The sequence below is a fragment of the Leuciscus leuciscus genome (assembly GCF_965113295.1).
Source record: "Leuciscus leuciscus genome assembly, chromosome: 25".
NCBI lineage: Eukaryota > Metazoa > Chordata > Actinopteri > Cypriniformes > Leuciscidae > Leuciscus > Leuciscus leuciscus.
Window position 1 is genome coordinate 21,924,233 of NC_138724.1, and position 25,399 is coordinate 21,949,631.

The window sequence follows — 25,399 nt, forward strand, 5'->3', positions numbered from 1 at the left end:
TTTTTTTTTTAATCAGTCTTTCAATCATTTTGGCGCCCCTATGGATGAGTGGCGCCCTTAGCATTTGCCATGCCGCGGGCCGGCCCTGGCCTATCTCTTACATAATAATGTGCTCAGACGTTTTTATAACACATATAACACATATTACTCATCAGTCCTATGCACACAAATATGTAGGCACAATAATTGTGTAAATTGTTCATGGCTCAGTTAACAGAAGTAACGGGTTTATTTTCTCAATAAAGTGTGGAGTTGTGAAATTCTGAAATTCTGAAGTGACTTTTGTGTGGACAATACAAAGGGTAGTTTATTTTGGCATGTTCATATCGGATGAAAGCTGCGCTTGCTTCCTCATACCATCCTGATACCATCAGACTAGCGGTGAAAGAGCAGACACGATTCCTGCTTCTTCATTTCTCCTCCTCTTAAAGGTGAAATATGGGTATTTTAGAATAAAAACACGTTTTAAATTGAATGATACTTTGGCTATTGCAATAGATTGTGAATATAAACCGTGGCGTTGGTGAGATTGGAGGATCCATCTGTAAAGTTTTTTGAGGTAGGCCTAGGCTAATGTTCGAGTTTTCTAAAATGACAAAAGTGATTCTTGCTCCAGCGACACTGAATAGTATTATGTAGCTAATTCTGGTGATATAGCCTAATGTAGCCTGTATTTTTTCATGCTAAAATTATGTAAGGGTTACATGATTATTAAACCGGAAACTGTGACCGTGATTTAGTGAACTAGTGTTCAAAGTGCGTTCGTTACTCAATCAGTCAATATTTATCCTTGCCCATCATTATTATTATTTTGTATTTTATTTGTATTCCTGTTCCCTCGTAGTCCCACGAGGAAAACATGGAAATTATCCAACATATTTAATTAATTTAACGATTAAAAACAAGCTGCATTGTTTTGTATTTTCATATTTGTCCTATTGTTTCCCTTTCATTTTCAATGGTGGTCATTTTTGATCGCAAACAATAGTGTGACAGTTTTTTTGTTGGGACCATTTAGCCTTTGCAAAGACACATCATCATTACTCCATTTGGCACACTTGCTTGTCACATGCTACACCAGAACAACATGCATAGAATATGAATCTTTTGTAAATCCACTCTTATAGGGGAAATTTGTGAATTATTTATAAAAGAGGTATACAAGTCATAAAATGTGATTATTTTATTTATAGCCTAATTCTAAATTGGACTGTTATGGAAAAAGGGACACTGAGATAAATTAAGATTGTTAAATATTTTATTTGTGCTTTTAAGAAGTAACAGAAACCAACTGATTGTTGTAAATAAACACTATCTGAGGAGCTGCGACAGTGCAGATGCTTCTTCATTTTTCCCTCTTCTTTCAAGGTAAATTCTCATCTGTTTCCTCTGCCTTCTGAACAGGTCCTAATATCAGCTCTGACATCTTCAAACTCAAGAGAACTTCTCTTTCATTCATTGCATCATTGTGAACAAACATCTTGAAGAATGAGAAGCCTGATGTTTCTGCTGGTCCTGGTTCTCTTCTGCTCTGTGCCGATGACTTCAAGCGGTGAGGACTCTTTGAGTTTTAATTAAGATAAAATGCATTGTTTCAGATGATTTATGTCAGGTTAGTTTGATTTGTTGCATTAGGTGATTTAAAAATATGGCAACTTTGTAATAAGTTAGTAACAAGAGTAATTGAAAACTTTTGTCTTTTTAAATTTTTTGCATGAGCATGGTACATATTTGTGATAGCCCTTTCCTAGCTGGAAAATTCAGTCAATGGTGGGGAAAGAGTAAAGTAGAATCAGAGTAAATTCCTATGTACACTTTCAGTGGACTAGCCTACACAAAAATTCAGATATATGCAGAATTAGATATCAATATTCTAATCAATATTGTCACACAATGTAAGTTTCATAAGACTGTATGCAAAACTATGTAAAAAAGTATATTTAATAGGCTACTCGATCAAAAGAGTTAACACAACTACAAGCCAAGTATACTTTGAATACTTAATTATACTTTAAGTGTACAGTATTTCTCAATCAAAAGATTGAGTTCAAGTACAGGCCAAATATACTTGGCCTTTTCTCTCAAAATTTGGTTTTATGTTTAAGGGTTTAAGAAAGTGAGTGATGGTTGCAAGAAATGTGTTTACAGTTTTTGCCTATTGCTTACACACTTTTTGCAGAATTTGGCTCATTATGTCAAAACTCTACACACAAGCCAATCAGACATAACACTTGGAAATTACAGTTTTTCTCAATTGCTAAAACACAATTTCTGAAACCTTGCTCCATTTTATGAAAACATTAAACACAAAACCTCATCTTCAAGCACTATTTACAAAACCTCTGACTCCTCTCGCAAAATGAAATCCCCTCGCGGGCGGGTGTACACCCTGTTACATATAGCAACTTAGGATATAACTGCCTTTGTGATAGGCCTATTTGTCTCCAATTTCAGATTCCCATGCCATTAATGTGGCAAACTGCTGTATGGAGTTCAGTAATGTGAAGATTCCTGTGAGACTGGTGAAGTCTTACTACTGGACCAGCAGCGAGTGTCCCAGACGAGCCATTGTGTGAGTGTCATCTTAGACATTTCATTTTTGAACTGCGAAGTCAATTTGAATGAGACACTCCATTAAAAAAAACGTTGATTTAAATATTTTGTATTTTTCCCCTCAGGTTTCAGACATTAAAAGGTAGAGAGATCTGTGTAGATCCAGAGACCACCTGGGTGAACGGCCATGTTGATAAAGTGGACAAGAGAACAAGAGTTCCCAATATATAATTGATCATTTTTATCATCATGCAGAATTGTTTTATCCTCTATTGCACACATTTTTAAAATAAACTTTTTATTTAAATTTAAGTCTATATATCTTCTGTTAAGAAACAAAGTGTATTAACCCTTGTGCATCAATTAAAAAAAGTCCATAAAATTTGAAGCTTAGGAGCTCAGACAGAAGTTTGGTCTCATTTTAAAGAAGACCCTTGGCAGATTATTGCTGAAGTAAAAAGAATTTACAAAGTAAATCCCCAAAAAAGTTATATAGGTTTAAGTTTATGAAAATGATTTATGAACATTATTTTATATAAAATGTATATTTTAAGAAACATGTTGAACTATAAAACTGATAGAAATTCAAAGCCATAAATCTAAACAAGTTGTGTTCCAAATTTGAGGATGATATCTCAAATGAGCTTTCGGTCAGATTTTGTTTGGGCGCAGTAACAGATTTTCCCCATTGGATGCCATGCAAAACTCCACTGGTGCACACAGTGATTGGGTTTTAGATTTGCAGTTGAGTTTTTCTCTCTCAAATATTACAAGCGCACACAAGCTCAGACATACACACATTTCTTTTATTACATACATACAAACCACACTCAGACATCCATACCAACACACCCACACAATTATCGTTGCATAATTTATCCAATTGGCTCTATAATATAATTATAGAAAACAGTCTACAATCTATAATTGAGAAAACAGGAATAAAGCGAGTATTTGCTTTATAGGCCAAAACTGAAAAAATGGCGTAATATTTTTTTATTTTGAAGCCTTGCCAACAGAATGAAAGCCTCTCAACAAAGATTGCATCATTTTATAGTTAAATGTCCCTGGGATTAAAAATTGCAGTTTTAATGGGTTTCAATGCAGACATTTTTGTCCAAAAGGCGCTGAGAGGAAGTATTTTGTGTACCTATAGTGCAAAATAGATTTTTTAAAGGAAATGGCGGTGAAATTGTAAAATTCCAGTAAAAATACAAACATTTTATGCCGTTAGCATTAACACAGGCAAAGTGATAAAATAAAATAAAAATAAATGTCCATAAGGATGCACAAAGGTTAAGTATCTCAGTCAGGCTAACATGAATTGTCTAAAAATGACTAACAAATCTGTTTAAACAACACATTTCATTGTAAGCACTAAAATACTTTACTTGATATTAATAGAATTAACAAAATTACGTGTACGTGTACTTACCTTAGAACGTACTGGCTAATATAAGATAACTATATGGGTTAAGGTTAGGTTCGGGGTTAGTTATTGCCCAGTTATTGCAATTACTATAATACATAATATGTACATGGGGAACAGGACTGTAAAATAAAGTGCTACCCTAAAAATTGTCCATTGTTGCTGCAAACCAAAATCTGTAATTGTAAGATTACAAGGAGTTCATCTGTAAGATTACAATCAAGAAGCAAAAAAAGGTACAGGACGTTTCAATGACAATTTATAATAAGTAAGAAAGTACTTACAAATCATTTGCAAACTATTTGTTTATAGTTAATTCATAGTTCATATATATTGTTAATATATTAGGCTATACAATCAAATATTCATTTATTGTCACTGTAATTGACACTTATTATTATTATTTAATTATCTCATATGTAAAGTTAGATAATCTTTTTTTATGCTTTGTTAAATTATTAACTGCAAATAGTTGATAATAGAATTGGAAAGTGTCATTAATTTAGTGCTTTAAACCAACCTTTATTAGATTAAATACATTAAGTGTTAAGTGTATTAAGTGTTCCTTAAAACTTTTAAAAATATATATATATATAATGAAGCTTGGTTTAAAGCACTTAATTAATGACATTTTCCGTGACCTAATCTAAAGTGAAAACTATTTAGTCCTATAATAATCAATTAACAATTCCTTTAATACGAGCTAATTAAAGGATAATATTGTGTTAAAGTGACAATGAATAAAGGACTCACTATTTGTGTAGTTTTTTAATATAGGCCTATTAACAATGTAGAGACTACAATATTAACTATGAATTAACTATAAACTAATAGTTTGTTAATGATTTGTACTTTATTACTGTATGCTTATCATAAAGTGTTACCGAAGTTTCTGTGGAACACAATTTGTCAAATTAATTATTAAAAGCATCCTGTGGATCTCTGGATGGATCTTCAGAAATGTCTTCTTTTAGTCAGAAAATGTGAATTATTGTTTTAGAAGTAAATCACACCTTTTTTTCTAATACTGTCAATACAAGAAAAGCTTCCTCTTTTCATGTCATTACTTTCACTGTCATTACCATATTTCAGTTCAGTGAAGCAGTTCAACTGTTGCTTCTCTATCAGACTATGAAAAGTCACTAAACAATAGTTTAGTGCTGACTGTGAGTTTAACAATAGTGGATTTAGTAGCTTTAATCAAACACCTCCATTCAGATTCAGATTTGATCATAAAATCTTTAGATTTAGTTGTCTACGTTTAATGCTGAGCAAGGCCTGAAAAGAGGAAGCCGTGTGTTGCGTTCCTGAAGCACGTTTTCAGCGAATCTGAAAGAAAAGTACCTTTCACTGTCTTACACGAGCGACAGAGCAGAAAAAGGATGAAGGAAAGGAAGAGCTAAAAACAACTTGCACCTTACAATGTTGTTACTCAGAAATGGATTTACATGAATGTCTTTTTGAAGAATTCCTCTCCTACTATGTATATAAGAAGGAGCTCAGCCGTTATTCTGGACACATCTGCTCTGAGATCTTCAAGCTCTACAGACTCTTTCTGTCATTGTGAACAAACATCTTGAAGAATGAGAAGCCTGATGTTTCTGCTGGTCCTGGTTCTCTTCTGCTCTGTGCCGATGACTTCAAGCGGTAAGGACTCTTTGAGTGATAATTAAGATAAAATTAATTGTTTTCAGATTTTTTATGGAAGGTTTAGTTTCATTTGTTGCATTAGTTGATTAGGTGATGGGAATGTATAGATTTGTGATAGGCCTATTTGTCTTTATATTTCAGCGACCAGTGCAATTGAAGCGGCACAATCAAAGTGCTGTGGAGAGCTGAGTAATGTGAAGATTCCTGTGAAACTGGTGAAGTCTTACTTCTGGACCAGCAGCAACTGTGCCAGACGAGCCATTGTGTGAGTGTCATCTTAAACATTATTTCATTTTCAAACTGCAAAGTCAATCTAAATGAGAAACTCCATTAAAAAACTTTGATCTAAATCTTGTTTTGTCCTTTTCCCCCTCAGGTTTCAGACATTAGCAGGTAGAGAGTTCTGTGTAGATCCAGAGACCACCTGGGTGAACCACCATGTTGATAAAGTGGACAAGAGAACAAAAGTCTAAAACAAGTTACACTGTTTCTATTTGAACTGTGCATTGTGCCTTTCATACTGTATATTGCTGATGTGTATATAAAACTATTTTTTTTACTGAATTATTGATGTGATTGGATTGTTGTTTTAATAAAATATAAATTATAATTTCTATTGTCATGCAGTATTGTTTTTATCCACTATTGCACACATTTGGAAATTAAACGTATTATTTAAATTATATATCTGGTGGATCTATATAGATGTTAAGAAACAAAGTATATGTATTAAGTATCTTATTCAGGCTAACATGAATTGTCAACTGACAATTGTTCACAAAAATTGTAAAAAAAAAACACATTTCCCTTGTAAGTACTATAATACAACATACTTGATATGAATAGAATTAACTAAATTAAATATCTACATCAGAAAAACTGTGTCCTTCCTGGTACTGTTCTGCCGTCTTTTACTTCCAATGTGTGGTGAAATGTTTTTAGTCTGATAGGCTTTCAGTGAAAAAGATTTCTTAAAATATTATAAATAATAATAAAACCATACTAAAAATCTTGTCAACTGTTGCTGAAACCAAAATCTGTATCTGTAAGATTACAAGGGCTACAACTTTAAGATTACAATTTGTAACGAACTGTTTGCTATATAATTGCATCGTAAAACAAAAATCAGGAAAGAAAGAAATTGCACAGGAAGCTTCTAGATAGCACACACACTTCTGCAAGATGTCTTGTTAAAGAGCGCTTCATCTGGAAAACCTCTACAAACATCTGAGAAACGTCTTTAAGATGTCAGTTTTACATTCTAAATCATAAACACCTTAAAGACATTTTCTAAATGTCTGTTTAACGTCTGACAGGAATCGTCCTTGAGATGTATTTCAGAAAAGCAAACACTCTAAAAAAATACGTCTTCCAGATGTAAACACACATCAAATAGACATCTGATCCTGTAGATCTCAGGGTGGATCTTCAGAAATTTCCAGAGACTCTCCTCCTTTCTTCTTTTAGTTGAAAAAGGATTAATTCGTGTTTTAGTCTGAATATAAATAACATTTTAAAGTGAATGTTTAACTCAGAGGTAAACCACACCTACTTTTCTAAATGTGAATAAAAGAAAAACTACCCTTTTCTTATTATTACATTTGCATATTTTAGTTCTGTGAAGCAATTTAACTGTTGCTTCTCTATTAGACTATGAAGTTTAACAATAGTGGATTTAGTAGCTTTAATCAAACACCTGAACCAGTTATTCAGGGTCTTTGGGGTTACTTTGTGAGTAAGGGGGTGAAGGTTTAGCATCTAATATTTGGTGATAGGAAATTTTGTTTATGAAATCTTCATATTTAGTACGTGTAAAGGGGTAATGACATCGATTTTTTTATTTTATTTTAATATGTTCCATTAGGTTCACTTATAATGTCAATAAAGTTTTTTGCAGAAAACAAATATATGCGGAAAGACTATCAATTACAGACAAAGCATTGTGAACTAATTTGATGTTGTTGTCAGATCCACTCAGTTGACTGCTTCATTTCTCAACAAAATTAAAAGACTCAAGAGCGTGAAGTAAGTCAGAAAGTGTAGCGTCTCAGTTATAATAATGAGTTTTATTTGCTTTTGATGCGAAGCTCACATCCAGGCAAATGTCAGCCGTTATGCGACTGAACGCCAGACAGTGGGCGGGGCTTATTGTTTGATGATGTATTCGTCAATGTCTTGCTCTGGACGCAGTCATATGCACTTTTTTCCGCCCATGTGATGTCACAGATCCCGCAATATATAAACAAGCTTTTTTTGGAGCTTGATTAAATAAAAGCTTTTTTTATACTGAGGAGGACGTTTTAAGCTCTGAAACTTGCAGGATTTTTTTTATTATTTTTTTTTATGGTACAAAGACCTCTTATATGTCAAAAGATCAAGGCAATTTGAATTTCTCATGTCATGACCCTTTAATGCTAAGCACAGCAGACTTGAAAAGAGGAAGTCGTGTTGTTTTTCTGGAACACCTTTTCAGTGAATCTGAAAGAAAAGTTCCTTCCACTTTTTTACATGAACAACAAAGCAGAAAAAGGATGAAGGAAAAGGAAGAGCTAAAAACAACTCGCATCTTTCAATATTGTTACTCAGAAATGGATTTACATGAATGTCTTTTTGAAGAATTCCTCTCCTACTATGTATATAAGAAGGAGCTCAGCCGTTATTCTGGACACATCTGCTCTGAGATCTTCAAGCTCTACAGACTCTTTCTGTCATTGTGAACAAACATCTTGAAGAATGAGAAGCCTGATGTTTCTGCTGGTCCTGGTTCTCTTCTGCTCTGTGCCGATGACTTCAAGCGGTGAGGACTCTTTGAATGATAATTAAGATAAAATGTATTGTTTCAGATGATTTATGTCAGGTTAGTTTGATTTGTTGCATTAGGTGATTTAAAAATATAGCAAATTTGTAATAAGTTAGTAACAATTTGTCTCCATATTTCAGCTCCCCTAGCCGTTAATGTGGCAAAGTGCTGTATGGAGTTCAGTAATGTGAAGATTCCTGTGAAACTGGTGACGTCTTACTTCTGGACCAGCAGCGAGTGTCCCAGACGAGCCATTGTGTGAGTATTATCTTAAACATTATTTCATTTTCAAACTGCAAAGTCAATCTGAATGAGAAACTCCATTAAAAAACTTTTTACTAAATCTTGTTTTGTCCTTTTCCCCTTCAGGTTTCAGACATTAAAAGGTAGAGAGATCTGTGTAGATCCAGGGACCACCTGGGTGAACGGCCATGTTGATAAAGTGGAAAAGAGAAGAACATCTGCTGCATCTGCTAATACAACAACAACAACAACATCATCAACAACAACTACATCAACAATAACTGCTGCAAAAACAAAATCATCTTCTGCTGCATCAACTGCTACTCCAGCAAAGACTCAGAGACCAACAGTCTAAAACAAGCTAAACTGTTTCTACTTGAACTCTGCATTTTATATTGTATATCTGACCACTATTTCTGATGTGTATATGAAAATATTTTTTTAATAAAATAACTTATGTGATTGGAGATTTTTTAATAAAATATAAAAGGAATATAATGTTGTGATGTTTTTAATGCAATCATGGTATTTCAACTTATTTTATTTTTATTTAAAAGTCAGTAGCGAAAGAAGATGGATAATACAAAAAAAAGTATAGTAAATAAATATAAAAAATCTAGCAAATAATATAAATATTTGATATAATGAATACAACTTTATTGTTAGTTTTCACGGAAATTAATTTCGCATCCATAAGGACAGCTTCATCATATCCATATTACCAACACGTTTTACATTATATATACACACATATATATATAATTCAGCAATTCAGTTTATAACATTTATAACAAGACATGCTGTTCTTACACAACATACTCCAAAAAATAAAAATAAAGATTGGATGTTTGAAGTTGATTCTCTTTAAGACGTGTGAGGGATCAGAAGAAGCACTACGGGCCAAAGACTGTTCCAGAGTTAAGCCAGTGATCTTTGCACAAATGCAAATTTGGTTAAATTATTTAGATTTAGGTTTACAGACAAACTATAAAACTACCGTCTTTCTTTGAATTGGTACACTGAAAGATTCGTCTGTCTTCATCCACAATCTACTGTCTGCACTAGTAGTGTCATGAACGAAAGAGAAAAGGCAAAAGCAGGTCAAATCACGTTTATTCGAGGATAAACAGAGAAGGTCAGGTTCACACAAAATACGACAGACGCAGGGACTTCGACGGGCAACCGGGCTGAAGGTGGATGGTGGATGAATGACGAGTCCAGTTCCAGAGAGTGAAGACGAAGAACGGAGACGAAGACACAACAAACAATCCAATAGGAACGGAGACCATGAGAGAATGCCAAACGGGAACAGGAACAAACACCGGAAACACCAGTCACTGAGAATATATAGCTGAGTAGAGTGGAATCAGCTGGCACACACTAATCATACACACACAATCACACGAGACAAGGAAGAGACAGTGAATTCATGAACCGTGACAAGTAGGTCTCAAGTCATTTTAGACTGAAAAGATACCAGATGCTCTCTGTGTGTACTTGGCCTCGTAAAAATATATAAAAATAACTGTATACTGTGCCTATAGGCCTACTGCATTCATATCAGCAAGAAGTTTCTATACAACAGTGACAAAGCAATACCTCACAACATACAAATAATTTATGACTGTAAATGTTTTTTAAAAAGACATTGAAAATAGTAAAAAAGTCACCCCTTCATTATTAATCATTTTAATGCAATCTGATATGCACCATTGGCCTGGATGCCAGCTGAACTTAGCCCCGCCCACAACATTTGAAGTCGGGAAGTTCGGTCTGGACTTGATCCGTTGTGGAGACCAGAGCTGTTGCTGTTCGGACCAATCAAATTGTCAGGGCGGGCTTTATACGATGATGGACAGATGATCAACAGTAACGTAATCATCCACGTCACCAAAAAGCGTTTGGGTTGAATTTCATTTACAACAAAGATGGCTGCCGCTGGAGAATTGAGATTTGTAGATTCCGCCATTGCGTCTGTTATAGAAGATATCGACAGCGCATTCATTTTAAAAGAGGAACAGAGAACCATCAAGGCATTTGTCAATCGTAAAGATGAATGAAGAACATACACTTACCCCATTGCTCTGATTGGTTGTAGGTCTATCCAATTGAGTGCAGAGGCATTTTCTTTCCTGGTTCGGTTGAAACACGCCCCATAATCACAGCCCAATGGAGCAGTTTCAGACTCACATTCTGACTAGAATCTGAGTATGGCGATGTCAGGCTAATGCACCATATGCTTTTGATGGAAATTGGTTTGTTACAGATCTAATACAGTTGGCTGCTTCATCTCTCAACAAAAGTTTCTTTGCAAACTCTGTATTACACTGTGCCTCGTTCACAAAACAAAATGCTCCGAACAAACATATAATCCTTCAATGTGATCCGGAATGAAATAACACATCCAGTTGTTTCCGACACTGGGATCCTTCTGAAGTCTGTACAGAGACGCAAAAGAGCTGTTTAAACTGGACGTTTCAAAGCGAATGTTCTTTCTCTCTTCCATTTGTCCTGTTGTCGACAGACTCAAGTTTGTGGAGTATGTCAGAAACTGAACGTGCATCTGTATACTGTACCCAGTGTTGAGAGCCTCAGTGATTATAATGGGTTCTATTTGTTTTTACGCGGCGCTCACATCCTTTTTTAATTTTTTTTTAATTTTTATGCAACAATAACAAATACAAAAACAAGACAAGACAGTAATGAACAATAATAGACAATAATGAGTCTGCTTTCGTAACACTTACATGCAGTTGAGTTTTTAGAGTACCTCAAGGAGTTTAGATACATATCAAACGCTTTCTTAAAAATAAAAAAGAAGGATTTTTCTTTGAAAATGTACATTTGTGAATATAACATTTGGCAAGAAAAAGTAGTAAATTAATTACAAATTTAAAATGAGAAGGGTCTAATTTCAGAGTCACACATTTTTTGGGGGAAAAGTCAACCCAAAGTACTTTGCAATACACACAGTCCCACACAAATGATTTCATTGTCTCTTCAAACTGATGACAAATGGAGAACATGTTATTGGAATGGAGAATGCAAATGGAGAAATACTATTATTAATTTTAGCAAGTTTATAATTAACTGGGTAGCAATTGTGAACAATTTTAATAGACTTCAACATCTTCCCATATTATATCATTAAATTTGTTACTCTAAAAGCTTACACAAGCAGGAAAAGAAATCTGAGCTCTAAGAATTGAGGGATTTTTTTTGTTTGACAAGCTTCTGAGAGGACATTGATTAACAAATATATTAGTGCTGTCAAAAATAGGACAGCATAAAGGAAAATGCTGAGCACATGCAGCAGACTTGAAAAGAGGAAGCCATGTGTTGTTTTTCTGAAACACGTTTTCAGCGAATCTGAAAGAAAAGTACCTCCCACTGTCTTACACGAGCGACAAAGCAGAAAAAGGATGAAGGAAAGGAAGAGCTAAAAACAACTCGCATCTTACAATATTGTTACTCAGAAATGGATTTACATGAATACTGTATCTTTATGAATAATTCCTCTCCTACTATGTATATAAGAAGGAGCTCAGCCGTTATTCTGGACACATCTGCTCTGAGATCTTCAAGCTCTACAGACTCTTTCTGTCATTGTGAACAAACATCTTGAAGAATGAGAAGCCTGATGTTTCTGCTGGTCCTGGTTCTCTTCTGCTCTGTGCCGATGACTTCAAGCGGTGAGGACTCTTTGAGTGATAATTAAGATCAAATTAATTGTTTTCAGATTATTTTTGTCAGGTTTAGTTTAATTTGTTGCATTCGGTGATTTAAAAATACAACAACTTTGTAATAAGTTAGTAACAAGAGTAATTGAAAACTTTTGTCTTTTTTTTTTGCATGAGCATGGTATATATTTGTGATAGCCCGATTTGTCTCCATATTTCAGCTCCCCATGCCATTAATGTGGCAAACTGCTGTATGGAGTTCAGTAATGTGAAGATTCCTGTGAGACTGGTGAAGTCTTACTTCTGGACCAGCAGCGAGTGTACCAGACGAGCCATTGTGTGAGTGTCATCTTAGACATGATTTCATTTTCAAACTGCAAAGTCAATCTGAATGAGACAAACCATTAAAAAACTTTGATCTAAATCTTTTGTCCTTTTCCCCTTCAGGTTTCAGACATTAGCCGGTAGAGAGTTCTGTGTAGATCCAGAGACCACCTGGGTGAACGGCCATGTTGATAAAGTGGACAAGAGAACAACATCTGCTGCATCTGCTAATACAACATCATCAACAATAACTGCTGCTGCAAAAACATCTTCTGCTGCATCAACTGCTACTCCAGCAAAGACTCAGAGACCAACAGTCTAAAACAAGCTAAACTGTTTCTACTTGAACTCTGCATTTTATATTGTAAATCTGACCACTATTTCTGATGTGTATATGAAAATATTTTTTAAATAAGTTATATGATTGGAGCTTTTTAATAAAATATAAATGATTATAAATATAATGTTGTGATGTTTTTAATGCTATCTTTTTATCTAAATGGTATTTAACTTATTTAATTTTTTTATTTAAAAGTCAGTAGTAAAAGGAGATGGGTAAAACAAAACAAATCTAGTAAATAAATATTAAACAATCTAGAAAATAATATAAATATTTCATACAGTGAATACAACTTTGTTGTTAGTTTTCACAGAAATTCATTTTGCATCCATAAGGTCAGCTTCATCGCAAATTACCAACACAATTAACGTAAATATTCAGTTTAAAACAATTACTACACAAGACATGCTGTTCATACACAACATATTCCAAAAAATCAACTCACATTTATCACAGCTCTGTTACTGGTTTAATAGACTGATCCAAAGAGTTTTTCAGTCTAACAGTCTAATTAAATCGAGGACTCTAAAATGCCAGAAGCTGATACTCAATATAAGACGTGTGAGGGATAAGAAGAAGAAATACGGGCCAGTATGATCATACTTTTGTTGTGAGCTATCGGAAAAGACTGTTCCAGAGGTAAGCCAACTATTAAAGTACTGGCTTTTTTTTGACTGGTACACTGAAAGACACATCTATCTTTATACTGAAAAGGTACCTCTAGATGCTCTCTGTGTGTATATATATTTGGAGTAAATATATATACATATAACTGTATACTCTGCATATGCATCCATATCAGCAAGCTGTTTCTAGACAACAGTGACAAAGCAATACCGCAGAACATACAAAAAATGTATATGACTGTTTTTAAAAAGACATTAAAAACAATGTTTACTGTGTGTCACTCCTTCTTCGTTAATCATTTTATTTCAATCTAATATCCACCATGTGATGGAAATTGGTTTGTTACTCTGAGGGTATGTTTACACGACGACAACAATGTACTAAAAACGGAAACTTTTTTCTTTTGCATTTTTGAAAGTTTCAGCATACAGAAGACAACTTTGTCAAAACGATCCCTGTTCACATGGATCCATGAAAACGACAAAAAATGCTATATTATGCTGCCTGGCCAGTAGTTGGCGATGTCACTTAGTAAAGAAACTCTACGTGCCTATAGACAACATACCATGCGCATGATGTCACCGTTTTCACAAGTTTCACATTTGCACATTTGTACACAGAGATGATAATGGTATTGTTTTCAAAACTTGCACTTTGAACCCCATTTTTAAAAAGTTTGCGTTTTCAGGCCCCGAAAACACCATTGTTGTGAAAATAAACGGCCAAAACACATACAAAGTTTTCCGTTTTTAGTTGAAAATGGTGTTGTGTAAAGTAAATGCCCCTGAGGCAACATCATGCAATAGGCTCTATGCACGATCGCTTCCGCGTTTTGTCCCAGTTACATCCGGTGCTGCGTTTTGCATTCGTTGGAGATAATGGTAAATTACACTCACTGTTTACAAGAAATTCCAGCGGTTAACGTGAATGATGTTAACAATATTGTGAGGCAGTAGCTGTCACACCTGAGAGTAAGAAAGAGAAGGGCTTTAAATTATAGATTTCAAGCTACATCTACAACTTTGAGGGTGAGTATTCTCTCATATCATGCGAAATCTGACTAGCTAATCGGTTTCTAAAATCATTGTCTCCGTTTCTGAGAAATTTACGAAAGTTTTGCCGCTAATCCACTTTGCTATAGAACGCACTATGCGGAAGTAAAGACACTGGCTGAGATTCTACCGGAAATACGTCAGCAGCGTTCGCGCATAGAGCGTATTGATGTTTAAAGGCACACTATGCAGTTTCCGTTTTTCTCAAACAGCGACCCCTAGAGTACTTGTATTTAACGTTACTGTCGTAAATACCACTCACGCAGAGCCGTCGTTTTCTTTTCCTTGACTCTTCCGACCACGCTTTCTTCGTTTTCTTCGTCGACTCTGCTAGTGTCTTCCATAGAGGCTGCTTCATATGTTGTTGATGTATGTGACGTTGTGCCGTAAAGTCTTGATTCTCGCGAGAGTTGTTGGGTCGCCACCTCTCAAACTTGCATTGCTGGTTTCTTGCATAGTGTGCCTTTAAAGCAGGGCTCAGTAGTTTCGGGATTTCTTCGCTGTATTCTCGCTTTTTGCTCGCAGGTTTCTCTCTAGAGCTCCCCCCACAGCTTCGGAATAGATATTTGACAACACTGTTGTAAAAACTCGTTGGCGATTCTCAGACACCAGAGGCTAGTAGATCAACGACATCAAAGCAGATGGGACATTCTTTCAAACGTCTTCTTCATTCGGGTTCGAACAGCGTGAGGGAGCGCAATAATGACAGCATTTTAGCAGATTTCTTTTGGCCGTAAAGCAATTGTTTACATCGCGAGACCACCTGATATCACACGATACTTCCTGACGCGGCGGCCCGCCGGCTCAAAGTTGCAAGTGCAGATTTTCCGCTCACGGGCACCAGGGGGGTGCGAAACGACCACCATTCAACCCGAAATAAGTAATATAACCATTCCAATGACTCCGAAGCTGTTCAGTTAAGGTAAAAAAGTTACTTAGAGCACCTTTAATGCTCACTACTTAAAATTCACCCTTAATTTGAGACTAGCAAGGCCGATCTTGAGCAAAATATTCAGTCTGTTGCAGTCTTAAGACATTACAGCGCAACATAATACAGAGCTGCAATTGTGACACAAAGCAGTGAAATACATGAATGTACGTAAATGCTGAGGAGGTGATTTTAAAACCACACAGACATGATGCAACACCACGTGTTCCATTCACAAGAAATCTAGTTTCTTCTTTCTTCTTATTAGTGGAGGAGCATGTAAAAACTGCCTGTCTGGGTCAAACTTATGTTTTGTTTTTACTTAGAATTTTTTTTTACAATTATGAAGAGAAGTGGTCTTGTTAGTAAACTAGAAAAGTACAGTGCCCCTAAAAGGGACATGGTGATGGAAAAAAAAATATGAGATGGGAGGAAAAACTATATTTAAATGCTTTTGCATTCGCTTGCAAAAGTTTTGCTTTCCCCCGAGAAACTTTACGTTCGCTCGCAAAACTGTAGTAAAAAGAAAGTAAGGGAAAGTCAAGTCTAAAACAAAACTATAATGAAAAAAAAAACTCTGGTGGACATACTGTACATCTCTCTTTCTCAGAATATTTGCCCCTGTGAAATATTCAGACAGTGAATGCTGAGTAAGCTAACTTGAAGAAAGCATGGATTGGGTCATTTCTTATAACACTGAGGAGAAATAAAACAGAAGTAGAATAATGATGATGAATGGAAACAGCTCAAACCATGATATCATCATGGTTGATCCTCAGATGTGAATTTACTTGAATATCTTTTACAGGATTCTCTTTCATACTCAGTAGGCAATACAATGAGAAAAAGTTACCCTCTGCATGACACTGAAATATGTTCTCAAAACATTTGCTTCTGTGAAATATTCACATGGCCCTTTAAAATGATAGTTCAACTAAAAAACTAAAATCTGTGATTATTTGCTCACGGACATCTCATTTCTTTCTAGTGGGAAACACAACAATTTTAATTCATAGCAGAATGTTCAAGATGCCCATTTTTAAAAAATGTTAGTCAATGGTTACCATGGCTATAATAAAGTAAAAATGTCAAGGTAAGATTTGAAAAATGAGTTTCATTCTGTTTCTCACACAAAGCTACCATGTCTTCAGATTTTTTGAAATATGCACACAGGTTGTATATGATCTATTTTTCGGATGATTTATGCTGCTTTTACTTTTTTTTTTCTTAGTGTGAAAAACATTTGAATAAAGAACCTTTTCCACTATAAAGAACCTTTTGTGCAATGGATCCTTTCCAAATGCCAATAAGAGTGCAGTTTGTCCAACAAGTGTTAATCAGTCATCAGTCTTACTTTTTCAAATCTATGTTTTTATGTAACTGAATTAAAAATGTTATAACCCTTCTTAAAGAAGAAAATAACAGATTACTAATTAGACTAGTCTAAGCAGTTTAAGCATCCAGACACTGATCACCATCCACTTTCATTTTATGGAAATTAGATGTAAACATTCTTCAGAATATCATCTTTTGCGTACCACCTATTAGAAAGATTAGGCCTACAGGTTTGGAAAGACATAAGTGAGTAAATGATGGCAGCATTTTTAGTTTGAGGTGAATTATTCCTTTTCATTGTAGTATGTCAAATTAACTAATTTACATTTAATCATAATATTATTTGAATTCTTTGTCATTAAATGTAATTATATATTAAATCAGCATTATTTAAATTTTTATTCTCTAAATATCATGTCATTGAAAAACAATATCAGTTGACCAAAATAAAGCTTCTTTGCGGTTCCATGAACATCCTTTAACATCAATGGAACATTTCCATTGCACAAAAGGTTATTTATAGTGGACAAGGTTCTATAGATTAAAATGTTCTTCAGACTATGCTTCTTTTAAGAAAAGATAATTGAAAGGTTCTTTGGGGAACCAAAAATGGTACTTCTACATGCAAGAAAAAAAAAAAAAAGTAAAAAAAGAAAAAAAAAATTTTTGGAACCTTTATTTTTAAGAGTGCAGAGATATTGATTCTAAATATAAGGCACTTGCAGAATCTAGAAATTGCACATAAAGACCATAAACAATACAATTGCATCAATTCAAAATTATTAAGAAATAATCATTTCAACTCAGAAATTCTTAAGTAAACAATACTTTCTGTATGTACCAAACCCCTTATTTTATGTCTAGCAAGATTGTAATTGCAGGAAAAACATTATTTTCTCAGAGCCAAAACATAATAAAAAAAAAAAGAAATTTGTGCAAGAGAAGGAACAGACAAAAAGGGAACAAATATGGATCCTCATTCAGTCACTACTTTGAAACAGATTTCTGTGAATGTCATCAATGAACGTCAATGTCCCTCAATATATAATGCGACACCGACAGGTCATTCAGTAGGCTATACACACTCTCAGACCAGACTCATAGATCAGTAAGGGCTGAAACGTGTGAAAAATGAGAAATCTGATGTTTCTGCTGCTCTTCATCTCTATTCAGCTGACTTCAAGTAGTGAGTACATTATGTAGATCATGTTATTTGTGCTATTATAATGCAGTTTATTTGGGGGATTATAATGCCGTTCATTTTTGGGGATTATAATGCAGTTCATTTTATTTCGTCAGCATTTGCATTTACTGTACGTTTATTAAGTTTAAAGGTGAAGCCTTTTGAAATGTTTTTCACTGACATAACACATTGAATTCGTTCAGGTCCTATAGCACTCGAAGCTCGAGCAACATGCTGTTTCCAGTTCTCCAATATCAAAATCCCCCTGAGCCGAGTGGTGTCTTTTTACAGGACCAGCAGCAGCTGTCCCATATCAGCTATTGTGTAAGTTTCCTCTCAAGATTTACAGAGCCAAACGGAATGATTCAGTCTGATCAAATCTTTTACCTAAGTGTTGTTTTGATGGTTTTTTTGTCCTCAGGTTTCGGACAGTTATTGGAAGGGAGATCTGTGTACATCCAAACACGTCCTGGGTGAGCGACCATGTTGCTAAAGTGAACAACAGACACAGAACAACTACAGCAAAGACTTCGAGCACTACAGTCTAAATCTTGTTTAGTATTTAAATGGAGAAAAATCTTCATACTTATTGTTCTATTATAATTATTTATTATTAATATTTCTTTTCAATTATTCTGTACACCTCTGCATGATAAACGTTTTCTCTCTATTTATACAAATATGAAGCTGCATTGTAGTGTTTTGCGGACATTAAAATGACTAATAAAAGTGCATTTCTAAAGGTGTCTTCTGATTATGATATTTCATTATAATACACAATAGTGCTATTTATTTCTGAAGTCAGATCTTTTTTTGAGAATTATTAAATGTATTGGGTTTTTCAAGAATTTCAATTGAAACACCTACTTGATCTGTCCTGGTAAAAATGTACACAAGGCATTGATAATTCATCAAACAGGTTGGCAGAACTGTCTAAATCGGTTTGCGAATCAGTTTGAATGATTTGTTCAGTTTCCTGTTCGCACTGAATCGTCTGAAGCGGTTTCACACTCGGACTCGGGAGTCGTAACAGGAAGATTTAAGTGGCCGTGGACCTACAGTCAAGTGAAAGCAAATCTACAAATGCATAATTTTGTTAGCCAGCGATGAAGATCTTTATTATCTGAACATCTTCGTATGCTGTCTGTGAATGAATGATTCAACAGGATGATAAATTCGATTTAATTTCATTGAGGTAATAAATCCATTTTACAACCAAACAGATTATTACGCCACAATACCACTACTACAAAGTATGACATTAGGCCTACCAGTTTTTTTGGACATGTAGGCTACCTAAATGTAGCCTATACATTACAGTTTTTCTCGATTGTTTACACACATTTTCTGAAAGCATGCCTCATATTCTCAGAACTCTACACACAAATCCAAAAAAACACACACAATGGGCAAAACCCCTCAATTCTCCTGCAAAATGAAACTTTACATTCAAAACAATGTTATTTCTTCTCAAAATGGTATTTTGTTTTTCAAATGACACACACAAACCATCAAATGAATAGACATTTATAAGATCCAGTTGAACACTGATGTGCTCAGTGTAAAACACTATGATGAATGGAAAACACTTCTTCTCCATTTATCATAATGACTTAGGCCTTTTTTTGTTCAGTGTTACACTTACTACAGACAGTACATACATAAGTGTGATGTAAAATATTTGAGAATATTGTTTTTATACTCAGAACACACAAATACATGGTAACAAATATATTTTATTTTTCCCACAAAAACAATGTACATTTGTACATTCCCACAATTTGTACATCCCAACCAACACAAAGTTGTACATACAGTGGTCTACATACAAAACAACAGAAGAATTTACTGTATACAGTTACAGTAAAAAAATAAAAAATCCAATGTTGGCATCCATTGCACCATTGAAGAGCTGACCTATTGCCCTTTTATGCTAAAGCTCTGATTGCTAATTGTAAAACTGTGTGACGGGTGTTTGCCCATGTGATGAGTCAGTGTGCATATTTGAATGGCAGTGTGTTCCTTGTGAAAACAAGAGATTTTCTGCATGAAAATTGTGCCAAAAGCAGAGAATTGTGTGTAGTGTTTTGAAAAAAGTGTGTTTTAGAACTGCAATTTGAGTGTAAAGCAGGAATTGTGCTTGTAGTTTAGCAGAATTGGTTCAGGTGGTTGGTGAATGAGTTACATGTTGTGGTCATTGTGTCTCAAGTACCAGAAAATATGTGTAAACAATGGAGAAAAACTGTAAATAAGCTACCATTGTTCACAGTTTATGAATGGAACACCCGCGCCATCCCGTGGTAATTTGTGTGTATTGAGCAGTGGAGTGTAAACTCTTGAAAACGAATGCCTTTGCCTGCCTTAGACACAATTAGCCAGTTTAAACGCGCTTGCAGAAATATACATCTGATTACATTTCGGAGAACAGACAGAAGAAGATCCATCAATGTGCATTTGATCGTTGTTTGTGTGTTCAGATGTTTATTAGCGGTGATGTGACGAGTTTTAACTCTTTCTTCTCTGTGGCAATGGTTCCCTTTACATGCATTTGAATGCAAAACTCTGCAGATTCACTTTATTTCGACATTGTTTAATAATCCAAATCTAGTTGTATAAATTACTATTATACAAACCAAAGGACAGGCAATGTATATCCAGAGGTGTAAAAAGTAGGCTACTCAAAAATGTTACTCAAGTGAAAGTACAAGTACTGAGGGAAAATTTTACTCAATTAAAAGTAAAAGTATCTGGCCAGAATCGTACTTGAGTAAAAGTAAAAAAGTACCACATTAAAATTGTACTTGAGTATTAAAGAAGTAAGTAAAAGCAAGAATGAAACTAGAGCTTTTAATCTCTAAAAACATGAAGTCAATGAACCACATACAAGGTTTTATCCTGCTTTAGAACTGTTTGTATTTAATTGTATTTAATTATCAAACTATAAGACTACTATCTAATGCCAGTATGCAACATGCTTTAAACAATCCACTAAACATACTTTTACCACTAAAAGAATAGAATTCGCTAAGGTACGGCCACGGGTTCGCAGCTGAATCACGTTCTTCCTCCATTGTCTTCCACTGATTGACTGTTATCATTTCTCTAATTTCCAGTTTAAGGTGCTGTGCATTGAGAGCCTAAGTCCCTCCCCTCCGCTTCCGGCTCATGGGACCTTATTTCGAAAAATAATATGTATGGTAGCCTAGGCCTAGTCAATGGCGAGAGACAACTTATATTTTTATTCCGTCTGAACTGTGCCCTGAATTACACATGATGTTTGTCAATTTAAAAGATAATTATGAAAGTTAAGAAAGCCGCAGTTTGTCATAAAACAGAAGTGAAAATCGCTCAATGAACTACATCTCTAATCTCGCACTATGTACGTCACAAGATCCGTTGCTCGTATGTGTGCAGTCTGGTACAAAACACTCAGGCATTACGGCGTAACATTACGATTATAACGTAAGACTATAGAAAAAATGACAGACGTAAGCTTCAGTAAAGTTAGCTTCATTCATTGAAAGAAAAGGTATGACGTCACATGTGCGCCTTTTGGGTTTGTAGTCTTTGTAATTACGTATTTTCACAGTCTTACACCTCAACAGTTTTACATCAAACTGCGACTTTCTTGACTTTAAAATGTATCTTTTTAATTGACAAACATCATGTGTGTAATTCAGGGCACAATTCAAACGAGATCAAAATATTTGTTGTCTCTCGCCATTGACTACCATACAATATTTCTCCGACATAAGGTCCCATGGTGGTCAACCGGAAGGGAAGGGACTTAGGCTCTCTATAGATGTATGAAGTCACTTCCAAAGGACCAATGAATGTGTCTTCCCAATTTCATGGAATGTGAAAACGAATCTTATTGGCAGAATAAATGACGTTTAAATTAAACTGGGCATGAGCGCAATTCAATTGGTTTGATAATAGCAAGGGAAAATAGAATGAAGTGATCTCCAAAAAAGAAGTACTTTTTGACTATAAATAAAATAAGGAGTAAAAAGTACTTTTTTTCTTAAAAATGTAATTAAGTAAAAGTAAAAGTATTGATTTTTAATTGTACTCTAGTAAAGTAAAAATCGCCAAAAATAATACTTAAGTACAGTAATCAAGTAAAATTACTCAAGTATTTTACACCTCTGTGTATATCACAACAAAATTATATATATAATATATATATATATATATATGTGTGTGTGTGTGTGTGTGTGTGTGTGTGTGTGTGTGTGTGTGTTATATATATATATATATATATATATATATATATATATATATATATATATATATCAGATGCAAAAGCCTCTAAGTGCCATCTGAAATTTTCTTCTAGAATGATTATTTTTTATCAAGCTCGTATATTTAAGTTCAGTAATTTTACTTCAATGGCAATGCAAATTACATATTAATTGTCATTTAAGTTTAATTACTGAACTGAAATATACAAGCTTTATAAAAAATTATCACTCTAGAAGAAAATTTCAGATGGCACTTAGAGGCTTTTGCATCTGAACTCTTAATATAGATATCTCGATTATTCCGGAGGTAGGCACGCCAATGATCTTTGTACAAATGTGATGCAATGAGATCCAGGCATACAAATCATGATTATGTCAGAGATCAAATTTGAATAAGGAATATCAAATTTACTAATTAAAATGGTAAAATTATAAAGACAACAAATAAATGTAATATATATGAAAATTATAATGGCAAATAGGTTTAGATGTAGAATAGATATGTAGAATAGATGTAGAAGAGAAGAAGCAGAAGTGAAGATAAAAATAAGGAAACGTACATCTTCCTAAACTTGTGATTTGATCTGATAAGAAAAGGTCAAACAGTTATCATAGTTGGTGTAATGGCTAGACTGCTCAAATGCTACAGTTGCAAAGAGACGAAAATAGATCCAAGTTTTGACACCTTTAAGATATCAGATTTCATGTCTGAAATGGATCTATATTTTGATACAAACGTACATCACCTAATCAAGGGAGAATGATCTTACAGCAAAGAAGAGAAACCAAAGATCTTTAATTTGGAAATAATCAAACATATCAGAGCATATAGTAAAAAAAATTAAAATATATAAATGATTAAAGAAATCAATAACATGTAAAATAATAATGCAACAAGGAATATAACGATAAATGATGATTAAATGAATACATAGCCATCAATGACTGGAATAGAAGAGATTAATAAGATTCATACAAAGTAATAATTAACAAAATAAATAAATAAAAAGCATTAATCAAAAGAATAAATTGAATAATCTTGAATATTAATAATTTCGCATACACCAAATGCAAATTTGATTAAATTAGATTTAGTGTTACAGACAAGCTATTACACCAGGTTGTATACAATACAAAATAACACTCTGATTATTTGCTCCAAATGATCTAAGCCAACAAAAGAGATAAATACGCTGTTCTATCTCCTTACTGAGAAATTCTATTTGAGGAGATCATGACAGATCAGATCATTATACTAAAATACTTTTAGGATGAGGCTTGATCAATTCCCACATTGTGAATTTTCACTGGATGTAGCTGAAGATAATCAGAAAGCTAGTTATGCAGTCAGCGTAAACCATAATGAAGAACTAAAGCAACCTTGAGGCATCCTTACATTAGTTACAATTCGGAAAGGAAAATGTATTATTTATCTTCACTATCTGTATTCTATATGTGGTGGTGGCGCAATGGATAAGAATCCACTGTGAGACACCAATGTGTCCCTGAGCAAGACACTTAACCCCTAGTTGCTCCAGAGGCGTGCGACCTCTGACATATATAGCAATTGTAAGTCGCTTTGGATAAAAGCGTCAGCTAAATGAATAAATGTAAATGTATATGTGAGAAACACATTGGATAAGATAAGGATTTAGCTCTAAATTAATTATATTTCTCACTGATAAATCCATTTGAATATTATTAAAAGCTGTAAAGATATAGGAAACTTTTATTGATACTGTAAGCGCAGTTATTTTAAGGAGCCTATGGGAGGTCATTTGAATTGAAGTGGGGTATTTACGTGAAGTTGTATCAGCACATTTGTATTTTTAGCACATAAAGCAACACCTTCAAGTAAAGAGGAAGAGGGTTCAGAGACAGTGTTGTACTTAGAAAATGTTGTGTCACTGGTCCATAGAATCAGCATAGGGGATTTCTTTCAACACAGTTCACCGTCTCTATATAATGGAGTGCTGAAAGTTCACGATACTCTAGCTTTCTCTCGTACGGTTTATCAAACCTGGAGAATGATGACAGTCCTGAAGACTTCGTTACTGCTTCTGCTGCTGTGTTGTGCTGTGCAACTTACCTCAGCGGGTGAGTGTCTGCTTCGGACATCTTTTTTCTCTTTCAGAGTGAAAACGGGGGATAAAGTTGTAAAGGATGTAAAGTCTGGAGAGTAAAAACATTCTGTTTAAAAATCTGTTGAATCACATTTTGAACCCTTTACTTTTTCAGGTACTCTTGCAGAAGATGTCGCAAATAGTATCTGCTGCTTTAATGTAACCAATATCAGAATTCCTAAGAAACAGCTGGAGTCTTATATCTGGACAAGTAGCAGTTGCCCCCTTAGACACATTGTGTGAGTATCCTCTCAATATCTACTAACCTTTAGAATTCCCTCACGTTCATGTTGTTTTAATGCTTTTGTCTGTAATCTGCTGTAGGTTCGTAACAGTTCGGAAGAGGCAATTTTGTATGAACCCTGAGAATCGCTGGGCCAAGTTGTACCTAAACCACATAGAAAACCACAAGAAAAGGGCTTCAAACTCACCTAAATGAAACTTGAAAGAATTTTTTTACATCTACATTTCAGAGTGTTATTATTGTAATTTTAATCTCATTATCAGTCAAAAATAAATGTACTGATATGAACTTTAAATGAGCTGTATTATTATTACTAATATTAATAGAGAATATTGCAGAAGTTGTCAAATGTTAAGATTTTCTTCATTTAATTGTCCATTATTTTTTTATTTACTATTTACTTACGTATGTACTATGTACTCACCAGTTTAGATAACTTGACAATTTAACTTCATATATTTCAATAAAAAACATGTCGATGTTTTAAAATTCTTGGATTGAATTCTATTCATTGATGCCAGTGTTGTCTTCAAGTAAAATTCATAAAAAGCATCCTGCAAATATTATTTTTAAATGTTATGTATGAAGTCTATTTTATGAACAAAAGGATATCAAACATTTAAACATTCATGTTCTAAAGGCAA

General features: G+C 34.3%; 3 protein-coding genes and 2 long non-coding RNA genes across 8 annotated transcripts; all 5 read left to right on the forward strand.

Annotated features, from left to right (window-relative positions):
* Nucleotides 1-271: 271 nt before the first annotated feature.
* Nucleotides 272-6,242, forward strand: LOC309490875 (monocyte chemotactic protein 1B-like). Of its 4 annotated transcripts, none has more exons than XR_014202861.1 (6): nt 292-431; nt 1,405-1,552; nt 2,455-2,572; nt 2,679-5,629; nt 5,774-5,897; nt 6,009-6,242. XR_014202861.1 is itself a non-coding variant. In XM_082160168.1 (4 exons), the coding sequence occupies exons 2-4, from the start codon at nt 1,489-1,491 to the stop codon at nt 6,103-6,105; spliced, it is 279 nt and encodes a 92-aa protein (XP_082016294.1). In that variant the 5' UTR covers nt 272-559; nt 1,405-1,488; the 3' UTR covers nt 6,106-6,242. The 4 variants fall into 4 exon arrangements, 2 of the variants coding, with proteins under 2 accessions (XP_082016294.1, XP_082016293.1); XR_014202862.1 differs by having other exon boundaries at nt 293-559; XM_082160168.1 differs by lacking the exons at nt 2,679-5,629; nt 5,774-5,897 and having other exon boundaries at nt 272-559.
* Nucleotides 6,243-8,139: 1,897 nt separating this feature from the next.
* Nucleotides 8,140-9,167, forward strand: LOC309490940 (C-C motif chemokine 4-like). Its single transcript, XM_082160269.1, has 3 exons — nt 8,140-8,429; nt 8,573-8,690; nt 8,802-9,167. Exons 1-3 carry the CDS (start codon nt 8,366-8,368, stop codon nt 9,028-9,030), a joined length of 411 nt encoding a protein of 136 aa, XP_082016395.1. The 5' UTR covers nt 8,140-8,365; the 3' UTR covers nt 9,031-9,167.
* Nucleotides 9,168-12,102: 2,935 nt separating this feature from the next.
* On the forward strand, nt 12,103-13,034 carry LOC309490941 (C-C motif chemokine 4-like). The gene is made up of 3 exons (XM_082160270.1): nt 12,103-12,367; nt 12,577-12,694; nt 12,803-13,034. The coding sequence occupies exons 1-3, from the start codon at nt 12,304-12,306 to the stop codon at nt 12,999-13,001; spliced, it is 381 nt and encodes a 126-aa protein (XP_082016396.1). The 5' UTR covers nt 12,103-12,303; the 3' UTR covers nt 13,002-13,034.
* A 4,957-nt stretch (nt 13,035-17,991) lies between these two features.
* Nucleotides 17,992-18,886, forward strand: LOC309491328. The gene is made up of 3 exons (XR_014203032.1): nt 17,992-18,147; nt 18,348-18,468; nt 18,566-18,886. It is a non-coding gene; the product is annotated as an uncharacterized lncRNA (long non-coding RNA).
* Nucleotides 18,887-24,217: 5,331 nt separating this feature from the next.
* LOC309490381 lies at nt 24,218-25,185 on the forward strand. Its single transcript, XR_014202676.1, has 3 exons — nt 24,218-24,485; nt 24,627-24,750; nt 24,836-25,185. It is a non-coding gene; the product is annotated as an uncharacterized lncRNA (long non-coding RNA).
* Nucleotides 25,186-25,399: the final 214 nt, after the last annotated feature.